Source organism: Sciurus vulgaris (genome assembly GCF_902686455.1).
Source record: "Sciurus vulgaris genome assembly, chromosome: 2".
Lineage (NCBI taxonomy): Eukaryota > Metazoa > Chordata > Mammalia > Rodentia > Sciuridae > Sciurus > Sciurus vulgaris.
The window spans coordinates 17,366,494-17,381,603 of NC_136462.1; the positions used below are offsets into that span (position 1 = coordinate 17,366,494).

Below are 15,110 nucleotides of genomic sequence, written 5' to 3' on the forward strand. Positions count from 1 at the left end.
TTTTCGCACCTTTATCAAGAATCAGGTGGCTGTAGCTTTGTGGGTTTAAATATGTGTCTTCTATTCTATTCCATTGGTTTACTTGTGTATTTTTAATGCCTGTACCATGTTGATTTTATTACTGTGGCTCTATAGTGTATTTTGAAATCAGATATTGTGATACTTCCAACATTGCTCTTTTTGTTCAGTGTTGCTGTGGCTATTTTTTTTAGAAATTTTAGGATTGATTTTTCTAGCTCTGTGAAGAGTGCCTCTGGTGTTTTGATGGGTATTGCATTGAATTTGAAGCTCTCTTTCAGAAATATGACCATTTGAGAATATTAATAACGTCAATCAAGTTCCATCTTTAATGTCTTCTTCAATATCTTTCTTCAGTCTTCTGTAATTTGTGTTATGTCTTTCACTTTCTTGGTTAGATTTATTCCTAGGGATTTTATTTTATTTATTATTATCTTTTCAGGGTACTAGGGATTGAACTCCTGGGTACTCAACCACTGAACCATATCCTGACCTCTATTTTGTGTTTTATTTAGAGACAGGGTCTCACTGATTTATTTAGCACTTCACTGTTGCTGAGGCTGGTTTTGAACTTGTCATCCTCCTGCCTCAGCCTCCTGAGCTGCTGGGATTACAGGTGTGTGCCATGCCCAGCTTATTTTATTTTTTGAAGCTATTGTGAAAGGAATTATTTTCCTGATTTCTTTATCAAATGGTTGATTCATTATTGATGTTTCTATAGGAAAAACTGTTGATTGTGTTGATATATTTACCCTGGTCTGCTGAATTTGTTTATCAGATCTGAAAGTCTTCTGGTAGAGCCTTTAAGACCTCCTAAGTATAAGATCATATCATTTGCAAATGGGGATAATGTAACTTTCTTTTTTCCTATTTGCAAACCAATTTATTTCTTTCTCTTGCCCAGTTGCTTTGACTAAAATTTCAACTGCTCTATTGAATAGGAATGGTGAGAGGGACATTCTTGTTTCTGATTTTAGAGGACTGCTTTCAGTTTTTCCTATTCAGTGTGATGTTGGATTTGGGTTTTTCCTAGATGGCCAATATTATGGTGACATAAGATCTTTCTATACTTAGTTTCTTTCAGGGATTTTTATCAAAGGATATTGAATTTTGTTGAAGGCTTTTTCTGCATCTATTGAGATGATCATGTGATTTCTATTTTTGGTTTGATATATGTGATATATTGGGTTTATTGATTTGTATATGTTGAACCAGCCTAGCATTCGTGAAATGAAATCAACTTGATCATAGTGGTGTGGTCTTTTTAATGTGTTATTGAGTTCAGTTTTCAAGTACTGTATTAAGGATTTTTGTGTTTTTGTTCATCAAGGATGTATGTCTGCAATTTTCTTTGTCACTTCTTTATGAAGTTTTGGTATCAGGGTGATATTGGCATTGTAGAATGAGTTTGGAAACATTCCTTCCCTTTCTATGTTATAAAATAGTTTGAGGAGAACTGGTGTTAGTTCTTTAAAGATCTGGTAAAATTCAGCTGGGTGTCTGTCTGGTCCGAGGCTTTTCTTGTGGCAGGGATGTAATCCCATTGCTTATTATTGGTCTATTTAGTTTTGTTTTGTTTTTTTAATATCCTGTTGGTCCAGTTTTTGTAGGTTGTGTATGTCTCGGAATGTATCCATTTCTCATAGATTTTCCAATTCATTGGAATGTACGTTTTCAAAATAGTCCCTAATGATCCTCTGGATTCAGTGATATCTGTAGTTAAATCTCCTTTGTCATGTCGTTTTATTCATGGGTATCTTTTCTGTCTTTTGGTTGGTTTGGCTGAGGGTTTATCAATTTTGTTTTTCTTTCCAAAGAACTAATTCTTCAGTTCATCAAACTATGTTATTATTCTTTTCATTAATTTCAGCTCGATCTTTATTATTTCTTCCCTTCTGGTTTTGGGTTTCATTCGTTGTTCTTTGTACATCAGTAGATTATTTATTTTAGATCACTCAGATTTTTAAATGTAGGCACCTATAACTATAAACTTCTATCTTGACCGTCTTTGCTATATCCCACAGATTCTAGAATGTTGTATTTTCATTTTCATTTGATTCCAGACATTTTTAAACTTCCCTCTGGTTTCCCCTATGACCCAGTGGTCATTGAAAAGTGCATTGTTCCATCTTCATATATTTGTACAGTTTCTGTAGTTTCTCTTGCTGTTGATTTATGATTTCATTCTATTATGCTCTGATAAGATACAGGAAATTTTTCAGTTTTTTGTACGTGCTAAGGCTTATTTATGGTCTAAGATGTGGTCTATTTGGGGGAAGTTTCATTAACTTCTGAAGAGAATGTGTCTATCGACTGTATTAGTTAGCTTTTTCACTGCCGTGACTAAAAGAACCCAACCAGAACAACTGTAAAGGAGGAAAAGTTTATTTGAGGGCTCATGGTTTCAGAGGTCTCACTCCATAGATAGGTGACCTTATTCCTCAGGTCTCCAGGTGGGGCAGAGTAACATGGAGGAAGAATGTGGCAGAGAGAAGCAGCTCACATGAGGATAAGAAAGCAGAGAGAGAGAGAGAGAGATCTCCACTTGCTTGATCCAAATAGATACCCCCAAGCCATATCCCCAATGCCCCATCTCCTTCAGCCACACCCCACCTGCCTTCAGTTACCACTCAGTTAATCCCTATCATGGGATTAATTCAGTGATTGGGTGAAGGCCCTCACAACCCAATCATTTCTCCTCCAAACCTTCTTGCATTGTCTCACACCTGAGCTTTTGGGGGACACCTCACATCCAAACCATAACATCAACATACAATAAAAACTTATTAAAAATTAACTCTACTAACAAAAGATTAGAAAGGGAGAGTAATAATAGAACAGGCTGATAGTAAAATTAGTATATGTATATATGCTAATTATATACATATAAAAGATTTAATTCTGAGACAATTTAAATGGAGAGAGTTGTTTCTGGGATTTTTATTTTTAAAATCTGTCAGCTATGGAGTGTGGGGTGCGTGGTGACTTGTAGGATACAACCGTAGTTAGCTTGTTTCTTATCTGCGCCAACCCAAACTGACCAAACCTTTTAGGGGAGACTAGCATGAGCTCTGCCCCTCTTTGCCCACTAGTGATTGCTGAGGGAAGTTGGCTGCTACAGAACTAAATTGACCTTACTACCTGTTTTTTGTAAGTGTGTCTGGGGTCATGAGTATGGTAGGAACTGCCTGCCAAACCCAGTCTTGTCCGCAGAGCCTGTGGACCTTTCTAAACTGCTCTGTATCCTAGGTCCTGAGAGCCTTACTCAGTGCTCTTAGAGGGTAGGGAGTGTCCGAGCTGCTTTGGGGACCCCTCTGATCGACTCTGATGGGCAAGAGGGAATTGGGCTGCAGGATCTGTGTTTGGTTGGGAGCTGTGGGTACCAGGTTTTTCCCAGCTGCAGTACTTCTGGTCCCAGCCACTTCTGAATCCACACAGGGCTGGTCTCTCTGTCACAAAGATCAAATCACCAATTTTAAATGGAAACACTCTGCTTTCCTTCACTTAGAATGAAGTGATGGGAAAGGATTGGCAAACTTCTCCCACCATCCAGAGTTCTCAGTGGACTGTGTGGTAGCCTCTTACTTGGGACCAGCCTGCTGTCAGGGTGGGTGCCTGTTGACCCAGTGAAAAAAAAGTGACTGTTGGGTCTTGAAGACACATATATAAAATGCAGGAGGTTCTGAGCTCCCACAGAAAGCCTAGAAAGTGCTGTCTTTCTAAGGTGGCTCCCTCTCCTGGCACTGTGTGTCTGGCACTGTGGGAACCTCTCCTCCTGCTTTGACTTGATGTACAGAGTCCAGGTGTCCTGTCTGCGCAAGAGTGTAGTTGCTCATTAATGGACTCTGCATTTCTTGAGATGACTGGGAACCTCTTAGCCCACAGAAGGGAGCTTTCCCTCCCACACTGAGCTGCCATGTACCCATCTCTGGTGCAGTCCATTTCTTGTATTCATTCTCTTATTATCCTAAAAACCATTATTTCTGTGCTTCTGTTGCTGAACCTCTCCAGTTTCGCTGCAGCACTTTCCCATGCTCCCCACCTTCTCATGCAGCCACATACCTGTTGCTTTGTTTCACTCTCAGAAGCAGCTGGTATGTGCCCACAGTCTCTAGTTTACCATTTTATTGTCTCTTTAAAGATTAGTAGTTTGATTTCCAAGTTTAAGGTAATTGTGCAAGGATATTAAATTCTACAATAGAATGTTTTCACACTCATTCTTTTGATGTTATGAATACTGCTTAACACCAAACTACAAAGATTGGAATTCTGATATCATCCAATCTCCCTTTTCTGCTTGTATTGGTGTTAATTTTTTTTTTTATAAATAATTGTTGACCTAAAAAGTATACACTCTTATTCCCAAAGTTATTTAACTCACATGCACTCTTCTTATTGTACTAGCAATCTGTTTTCTGCTTTACATTTACTATTTCATGATATTTTTATTCATGTAATCAGTTGCTTCAGTAGTCCTCATTATGGTAGTATTTTACTCCTGCAGTAGTTAAGTATTCTTTTTACTTCACCAGATTGGCTCCCTTCAAATGCTGGAGTGAGGGAGGGATTCATTTTCTGGGGCAATTTCTCATCTTCTAACACTATTGATATTTTCACTGGATATTCCTTGTTGTGGACGCCTGTCCTGTGCATTTTATATGTTTGGTAGCATTTTTGGCCTCAGTTCACTAGATGCTGGTATGTCAAATCTCCCCTACCCCAGGTGGGACAGTTGAAGAAAAAGTTTCTCCAAATTTTGGCAAATACTCACTTCAGGGACAAAATTACCCAGGTTGAGAACTACAACCATTCTGAGAGAGTAATTTCTACATTTGACAATATAGTTTATTCTTTTTTCTTGAGAAAGAATCAACTGTAGGGTTTTGTTTTTTGTTTTTGTATTTTGCATGGCCATAAATGCCAGGCTGTCCTCCTTTCTGTACACTTGGAGCAGGAGTAAGGGAGATGGTGCTGCTTTATGTAATAGACTCACTAGTCCTGTTATTGGCCTCCTCCTTGCCTCTTCCCGCCTACGGTCCCCAAGCTCTCTAGCTTCCCTTGGAAAGTCTGAATCCCGTCTCTACCTCATGCTCCTCTTGGAGTGCTGTTGGCTGTATCCTTTCCCATCTCCGACCATCAACATGCTTCCATCTATTTTATGTCATTTGTGTGACTATAGGTTTATCTCCTTCCTTTTTTTGGTTATCATTGTAAGAGTATCTCAGGACAGAACTGTGGGAAGCAGATGCTTACATTCAATCTGCCATCTGTCTGGAAGCTGCCCAGTTTTCAAAAATAGGAAACCTTGGAGAAAACTTGTGTGTAATTCGCTCAGCAAATATTTGTAAGTGCCACGTTCTGACCTTTACCCACTCCCTTTTCCCTTTTCTTTTCTAGGGCTCATTATCCTGGGACCCACACAGTACAGATTGCAAAGCTGACTGAGAAGAAGCTTTGGTCCTCTGAAGATTTTAGCACTTTAAACAGTGATGTGGGTGCTGGCTGTTGGGGTCGCATATTAAATCAAAATTATATCAATGGTTACATGACTTCGTAAGTTATTGAAATCCTCTTGGGGTTTCTGTGACAGCAAATTTAGACAATAAGTGGAAAAAAGGGATGATGGGCATCCATGTTCTCATAACATGGAGTCAATGATTTTAACATTTGTGTTGTTGGCTTCATGCATAACCTATACCTACTTCTAATTTACATCTAATCTGTACCTGTTTTTCTATATTTGAGTGAAGCTTATATTAAGTAAAGTTGTGTTAATTGAGGTATAACATAGATAGTATGATTCATGAAGTTCTGTTATTTTTGACAAGCAACATATATTTTAAATTAACAGTTATGAAATAAATTATATATCATGACACCATACCCCTAAATACTTTAGTGTCTCTAAAACATAAGGATATTCTTTATATGATTAGAATGTAATTTTCATGCATTTGAGCATTTGAAAATATTTTAATACCCAGTCTACATTCAGGTTTTCCTCATGGTCCTCTAAAATGTCATTTATCACTTTTTGTTTTCTTGAAGGAAGATCTAGTTATCTAGTTAAGTACCATGCTTTTCACATTAAAAATTGTGACCCTCAAGTCTTTTTTAATCTACAGTAGTTTTCTTCACCATTTTTTAAAATAGTGATCTTATTAAAAAAAAAAAAAAAAAAACAGGCCATATATTGTAAAAGACTAACTACTTCTCGGGCCTGCTGATTTCTCATGGGATCTCTTAACTTGGGTAACCATTTATTTGCAAAACAGAGGTTCTTACGGAAGAACATACCTTTACTTATTTCTAAAGGAAGCATTGCTTATTTCTTTGATGATACTTTAATTACAATTAGATTATTAGATTCAAATTAGCCTTCTAAGACCCTGAAAAATAGGACAAGAGCAAACCAACTTATGTATTTTTGTGACATTAATGCAAGTTGACATACATTTGCATTTTTTGGATATCTTTTTGAAAAAAATAATGCTTTTTCATGTCCTGTTTGGTATTAAGATAATGCATGTTATATCTGAGAATTTAGATGCTGAAGATATATACAAAAAGAGTGAAACAAAAAAATCACCTATAATCTTACCATCCAGAAATAATTATCCTTAAAAATAGTGGTATATATCCTTCTATATTTTATTTACACATACATATTTTTAATACAAAATTGAGACCATACTGTATAATCTGTTAGGTGATGTGCTTTTCACTTAACATTCCATTATGAATTTCCTTTGATATTTAAGTTTATTTCTACTTGATTTTGCATGCCTATGTATATTCTGTTACATAAAGCAGTATTTCCCAAACTTGCATTGCCTTAAGCACCAAGGTACTTGTTTTTACTGACTGCTAGGCAGCTGCACATACTTAACCAAAGCAGAATCTACAAAGAGGACTCTGGGACTCTCTCTATTCAGTATTGCAGGTGATTCTGCAAATTTGGGAAACACCAATGTAGAAAATATACCCTTTTATTTCCCTTTTCCCAGAAATGGAAGTTTCTGTTTTAATTAGTAGCACTATACAAGCTGAAATGATATTTGTACACATCTATAATCTCAGTGACCTTTGAGGTAGGAGAGCTGAGGCAGGAGGATCTCAAATCCAAGGCCAACCTCAGCAACTCTGCGAGACCTTAAAATAGAAAATAAAAAGGGCTGGGAATGTATCCTAGTCCTAGAATGCCTCTGAATTCAAACCCACAGTGGAAAAGGAAAAAAAAAAGAAAATGCAATAAAAAGCTTATGTGACTATTCCATTGTCCAGTAAAAAGCCTGTATATCTCATATACATCTGTATGTTTTTTATCATGTGTAATTCACCATTAGAAATGTTTAGATGCATACAACACTGGATTTTTCAAAATGTGAGTGAACTTAGGCAACTTATAGGTTTTGGGGTAGTCATTTTATGGTCAGTTACACATATAATTATGATAAGAACTTTTTACGCACGGTTCATAGACATTTATATTTTCTCACAAGTTGTTCTGGTATTTCTTTTTTATCAAATAAATGTTTTAGCACAATCGCTTGGAATTTGGTGTCTAGTTACTATGAACAGTTGCCGTATGGCCGATGTGGATTGATGACTGCCCAGGAGCCTTGGAGTGGACACTATGTGGTAGAATCTCCTATCTGGGTATCAGGTATGGTTCAGATTCTCTCACTCTCTAAACACTTAGAGGACATCATACAAACTGTGTGCATGTTCATGTCTTAAGTGTGTGTTTCTATTTTAATTGAGGTTAGCCAGTGTTTTACAAGAATATTTTTTGTAATGAGATCACTTTCTATATTCCACAGATAATTATTCTAAAACCAGACCATTAGAAAAAAGAGTGGGAGACGGAAAAGGAGAAAGAATGAAAGAGAGAGAGAGAGAGAGAGAGGAAGAGAGAGGGAGGGGTGGAGGAGGGAGAAAGAGAGAAAGAGGAAGAGGAGGAGGAGGAGGAGAGGAGGAAGTAGAAGGGAGGGAAGGAGAAGAGGTAAAGGAGTGTCTAGTGGTGGAGACAGAAATAATCACCTAAATATCACAAGTTATGATAATGGCTAATAAAATGTGTTCATACAGATTTATTATAATTCAGAGCATCTAAAAGTCTTAAAATTAGTCTAGGAGACAGTTTGTCTTTTTATATGAATTATTTTGATTAGAATAGTATGCTAACAAAATTGAAGGTAATAAATAACAAATATAAGTTGATTAACAAATGCTATATTTATTGAATCATGAAATGAGTAAGTAAATATAAACATATGAAATATAATGGCTTTAGTTTGTTCCCTCACTCTACTCATGGGTATTGTTAAAAACTCATTTTCAGAAAAGATAAAATCATGATTCCTCACATAGACAAAAAATGAGCTTATGCTGAAGATTTTATGTTTCTCAAATGATAAAGGAACCAGGCAGATGTTAGAATCAGTTTAAAGGAAGAGTCAATATAATTACAAATTTTTATGGAGTAAAGGAATTTGAGATGAATTGTAGATGGAGACAAGTTGAGTTTCCCAAAACCAGGAGATGAATTAAATCTGTCCCAGACAGGACATGATTTGTATAGCTCAAAGACAAGCTGTAGATTGATCTGTTCTCATTGAAACAAAGCTTTTTCTACAGTGTCATTCCTTAGTCACAAGGGAAGTTGAGATCATGCAGACAAGTGGATGACATGGTTTCACTTTTTGATGAAGGGATATACCATATTAATTATGAATGTAATTCAAACAAAATAAAAAGTCTGTTGATTTATACTGAATTTTTTTGTAAAAGTATTAAACATTTATGACCATTTTGTTTTAAAGTCATAGGCATACTTTTCAAAGGAAAAGTATGAATTCAAATTGTTTTAATTTTAAATCTGTATTTCAGTGATTTTCATTTTTAGTTGATGTGTGCTCCTCAGACAGATCTGTAATTAGGAAATGCATCATCTTATAATGACATTATTCTAAACTCCTTAAGTTGTTTTTTCAAAAATATGGGAAAATTAAGTTGGACTTAGAGTCTTGTTTGGTCAGCCCCTTAAATGTTTAAATTCTTGTACCTACTTATTTAGGTGATTGATACAGTATTAGAAATTTGAGACTTTTCTTTTTAATTTTGGGGGACTGTGTACTTGGAATATTGCTTAACCTATTTTCAGAATCAGTTTTAGAAGTGACCAATAAATATATATGTTGTGGAAACAAATTTGTAAACTGTGCAGTTTTTGAAGTGCCTTAACTTTTTTTTTTTTTTAATCACCGTCCCCTTCCTTTTGTAGTTAGGAAAGGTTAAATAGAGATGATCAAAGGTTAGTAGGAGTGACTTAATTTTACTCTTGAAAGAAAAGACTAAAATTCTTGGATTGTCAGGTTCTTTTATTTTTACCAGTTGTTCCACGAATCTTGTTGCAATTACATCATTTAACTGAATTAATCAATTAAAACATGAAATATGGGGTTGGAAGGTATTTTTCTTTAGAATATAGCTGGTTAGAATCAGACTCAAATTGGTAGACAGACTTTTTGAAAGAAACCCAATCATAACCGTTTTATCTCATTTGTACCTTTCTCTGCTTTTCTATAGCTCATACAACTCAGTTTACTCAACCAGGTTGGTATTACCTGAAGACAGTTGGACATTTAGAGAAAGGAGGAAGCTATGTAGCTCTGACTGATGGCTTAGGTAACCTCACCATCATCGTTGAAACTATGGTAATTTTTCATTATTGATATTGGATTAACTCACTTGTTTACTATTGGAAAAATAGCATAATGCAAAACTGAACACCCTTTGTTTTTGGTTTTATGCGTGCATATACATAAACATTTAGAAAGATGCCAAGGTCTTAGAGCTTTCATTTAAAAATTTTAGTAAGACATGGCAGTGCAACTCACTGGTCTGTGTAGGATAGTTGGTGCTTGTCTTTCTGGCAGTGGGGTTGTGTAAGGTCTCCATCCACCAGTATTTGTGGAGGAGACCTTCAAGACTTTCCCTTGCCCTGATCTGTAATCTCATGAAGGTTGTGTCTTTTTCCATTTTCACTCTCAGGCAGGTGCTTTTGGGGATGTTGAATCTGTTGAGAGAAGGGGGCCTAAAGTCCAAGTGGCCGAGAGGCTGTGGTGGGAAGGAAGAAGGTCTGGCAGTGGTAAACAGAGGAATGGGGAGGGCAGCGACTGGAAGTGGGACAAATCAAGGACTCAGGGAACTGGATGGAAGACCGAAAGTGGCAAAAGGAGGAAGGAGGAGCAGGGGCACATGGAAAGCAGAGGTCTTACAAGTGCCAATTTGGAAGTTTAAACTTAGGGAGATGGATAGAGTTGCTGTAGTGTGTAGTCAACAGGGGGTTGAAAAGAGGGTTTCAGTTGACCTGTGGAAGAACCAGGATCCTATTGAGGGAGGCCTTAAAAATAGACGTATCTCCTATGAGGTTCTGAATTTCAACCTACTATGTAGCCACCTTCTGACCACAGCACTCTTAAAAAAATTAGAAAAATCCTTTCAAGTATTTTATTATCAGGTTTCAGCCAGGACAAATAGTAAATGTTCCTGTCACTGTTGATCTTTTTTTATACCAAATCTACCAAGTGCTTTGGAATCAAAACCAATAAGCCTTTCATCACTTACCATGGAACAAAAAGGACTTCCCTACAGAGATGCAGCTCTCCCTAGATCCAGAGTCATTCGCAGAGAGCCAAATGAAAGACAAACACAGATATTCTCCCCACCAGAGCTGGCAGCAGTCAGTATGCTAACTGCAATTGAGGTACAACCCATATTTGATCCAGCCATATAATAGGGGCTCCTAACATGAAGTTGGGTGCTTGTACAAACAAAACTGACAACTCAGATGCCGTGGACAGGCAGAAAGTCAGGCCAGGTTCTTAGGGCATAAGTTGAGACAAACAGGAAAAAAATATTTAAGTTGTCCCTGAGAGGAAAAGGATCCATAACTAGTAGTAAACCAAATTTACTTTATAAGAATAACAGATGAAACAATTGTTTTTCTCCTGCTAAACTGAATTTGAAAAGGAGAGGACAAGGAGGGTTTTTTTTTTTTTTAAACTTTCCTCTTAACCTGGTACTCTATAAGGAAATCCGGGAAAGCAGGCCTTGGCAAAAATTCTTACCTTTTTGCTAGGTTTTTGTCAGTTTTCCCAGGAGCTCCTATGTAGTCTCCAGAACCAGTGGGCATGTCATTCTTTTCACCAGAAATTTCGTCTTCAGAACTAAGGATATTCTTTTCCTCTGGGTGTAGAAAGGGAATTTGTCAAACAAAGCTCTTATGACCTGCTTCAGGGTAGAAAAGCAGGGGGAAGTTAGAGGGTAACCTTCTTGCTTCTGTTCTTTTCTCAAATTCCTTCCCCTGAAATGTTTTGGGACTGAAAAAAATAGCACAGCACAATAAGACTACATGTTCCTGTTGCTTCATGGCTTGGAATTGAAGCAGCAGGAATACTGATTCCTAGGTGCCTGACTGAGGGAATTTATTGAAATTTCAATATTGGATAATCAGACTCAGAGACCCAGAAATTCTGGTATTTCAAACACAGGACAATGAGGAGTCCATGCAGCCAAGCCAGTGGTGACAGTGGTGCTAGGTCACTGCAGAGGAAAGAGGTAACACAAATGGAGAGATAGAGAAACAGTGGCAAATCTAGCATGGAAACACCTATAGAAGGGCACTAAGAGTTTATCTGATTCAGAGGCTGCACAGCAGGCTGGAGTATTAAAAAGTGCTCCGGGTTTCTCAGCTTGTGAGGGGAGAGCTGATGCAGGGAGCATCTCGTGAAGCCACACTGGAGCTACTGCAGGAAGTAGGTATATTATAGCAAATATTGCTACACTGCCCAGGTCAGTATCTACCATGTGGCCTAGGGTGCACCTGGCAGAACATGACTGAAAAAGACTGAAGAAGATTATATCTAGGCGGATTCAGGTCATAGGTATGGAGGGAAGTATAATTTACTTTCCTTTTGAGTCTGGTGGCTCCAACCAGCTGAAGAGGGTTGGGAAATCAAATAGGTGACTGTGAGTACATTTAGGGACTCTGTCTTAGAAGGCTACAGTCATGGGTGCTTAGTGTGTGAGACCTGCTATGTCCCCTCCCCCTAAGCTGGTTGGTTATTCTGTCTTATGAGTAGAATTCATGGGAGGGTTGTGAGTTACAGATGACTAGCAGAGATGAGCATCTCCCTGGCCCTAGGGTTTAATCTAATGATCTAATCTCTTCAGAGTAGATACTACCTGACAAAGTTCTAAAATTCTGATCAGAGTTAGCCCCAGTCAAGAGAACTTCCTATTTAGAACTCTACATTATCTCTGCCCCAGGAATGCATCGATCTAGTTTCTGGACAAAACTCCAATACGTGGTACTTCCCATTCCATCCTTCTTTGTACTGGTGAACAGGGAAGTTGAGAGTTATTTCACCCAGCTCCAAGCCCAGGCCACTCCAGTCAGCAGATTGGCAGGCAGCACAGAAGGAAGGGTTTAATAACCCCAGTGTTTCCTCTGTGGGTTACTAGCCCAAGAAGAAACAGAAAGAACGGCAGTCTAGCACAGGTAGTAAATATCCGAGCTTTACCATTGCTTTGACCAGTGGAGACAGTTCTTTCATTTTTCATTAGGAATTTTTTTTTTGTTGGTTCTCATATAGATACACACCTATTTTTACTTTTAAATCATTTTTTCCATTTATTATCTTTCTGTTGTTCTTTCTTCTCCAATAGTCAAATTTTCTTATTTCTGTCTCTTTTGCTCTTTCTCCATTTAGTCCCTCCACTTTTTTTTTTGGCCTTCATGTATTAACTCTGTTCTGTTTTCTCTCTTTTTACCTTTTGAATATTTTAACCTTATTTTTTCTATTCTACCTCATTTTCTTTTCCCTTAATGAATTGCGTTTTTACCATTATTAAAAGTATTTAGTAATCTCTGCCCCCACCATTCATGTTGTTGACATTATTAGCATTGTGGATATTGTTCTTGACATCTGATGTTTACTTCAGTGCTATATCTAGTTTATGGCTGATTGTTGTTTTTGCTGTTATTAATTTCTGACTACTACCATTTTTGTGGTTATTAGTGTTGTAGATGTCATAGCAGGACTTGGTATTTAGTTTAATACTATATGTTTTTGGCTGCTATTTTGCTATCATTTGTTTCCCCCTTGTCTGAAGTGCTGGTAATCTAGTGTGATACTATCACAGATAGTGTTAGTAGATTCTATGCTACTGAGCTGTACCCCAACCCAGCTAAGAGTCAGTACACCTTTCTCCACACAAACCTAATCCCACTCAAACTTCAGCCACACTATACTAAGAAGAGTAGGGGTGATGATAAACCCAAAGCGATGACCATTCCCTATGTAGGAATGACTGGGGGTCCCTCAGGTTTCACTCATAGACATGTGGTCCTGCAGTAACAGCAGAGAGAAGTAACACAAAGACTGAGGACACCATACTGAGAAGGGGCCTAAATATAGATTGAGAACATACAGAGTTGTCAATTTAGAAGAGCAATCCCAGAGGGTGTACCTCATGGGCCCTTCTGTATGCAAACAGTTGTATGACTTACTAGAAGGACCCCAAGTTGCTGTGAGTTACATTCAGTAATTGACAGCAGTCATCCTTGAATACTTTACCAAGAGAAGGCTGTTCCCTGAAAAGACCCTCACATAAAAGTGGAAGAGAAATTCATCCCAACATAAGCATACACACAACATGGAAATGTAAGAAGCATGAATAAACAAAGTAACCTGATACCTCCTAAGGTTCATAATTCACTGGCAAGTGACTTCAAAGATATTGAAGTGATAGAATACCAGATAAAGAATTCAGAAGAATGATTATATTAAAAAATCATTGAATTACAGGAGAATACAGAAAAACAACTAGATGAATTCAAGGAAGTCATTATAGGATATGAACAAAAAGTTCAATAAGTAGATAATGAAAACCACACAAAAGTCTTGGATATGAAATGCATAATAGATTAAATTAAAAAATCAGTTGAAAGTCTCTCTGGTAGAGTAGACCAAGTAGAAGACAGAATCTTAGAACTTGAAGACAAATTGACCAGCTTTGAATATTTAGACATTATTTAAAAATAAGAAATTATGATCAGAATATACAAGAACTCTGGGACAATATTAAGAGATCAGACTTAAGAATCATGGGCATCAAGGATGGAAAAGAAATACAGGCTAATGGCATGGATAACATTTTCAATGAACAACAGAATATTTTTAATCCTTGGGAATGAGATGGACATAGATAAAAGGAGACATTTGGAACCTGGAATAGACAAGTTCAAGAAAGATCTTTTACATGACACTATATAACAAAGATCTTTTACATGACATTATAATTAAAATGCCAAATATTTGGATTAAGCATAGAATTTTCAAAGTCTCAGGAGAGAAATGTAAGATCACATTTATACGTAAACCCATCAAAATAGCATCTGATTTCCTAAAAGAGACCCTGAACATTAAGAAGATTATACATCATAGGCAATAGCGTTTCCTTCCAGGGATGTGAAGATGGTTCAACCTAGACATGTCAATAAATATAATTCACCACATAAATAGAATAGGGACAAAATGCACATAAGTATATTCATAGATGCAGAAAAGTCTTAAACAAAATTCATGGTAAAAACAGTGAAGAAACTAGGGATAGAAGGAACTTACTTCAACATTATAAAGGCTACATGTAACAAACCCCAAACCAGCATCATAGTGAATAGGGAAAAACTGAAAGCATTTTCTCTAATATCATGACAAGAAAAGGATGTCCACTCTCAGTATGGTAATTTAAATTTTAGCCAGGGCAATTACTCAGAAGAAGGAAATAAAAAGGATACAAATGGAAAAGGAAAAAGTCATATATGATATGATCCTATACTTAAAACATCCAAAGAAGTCCACCAGAAGACTTCGAGAGCTAGTGAACAGTTCAGCAAAGTAGCAGGACACAAAATCAACATACAAAACTCAACAGCTTTTCTATACAAGAATAAAGAATCAGGTGTAAAAGAAATCGAGGAACAGTTCCACTGAGAACATTCTCAAAACAGAAAAATAAAA

The 15,110-nt window shown here is 37.0% G+C and overlaps 1 protein-coding gene across 1 annotated transcript in view; it reads left to right on the plus strand.

Annotated features, from left to right (window-relative positions):
* Positions 1 to 15,110, plus strand: part of GALC (galactosylceramidase) — a 74,920-nt gene that overhangs the window by 38,258 nt on the left and 21,552 nt on the right. Inside the window, 3 exon segments of the mRNA XM_079128983.1 lie at positions 5,416 to 5,571; positions 7,560 to 7,684; positions 9,610 to 9,737. Coding sequence (XP_078985109.1) covers positions 5,416 to 5,571; positions 7,560 to 7,684; positions 9,610 to 9,737 — 409 coding nt within the window.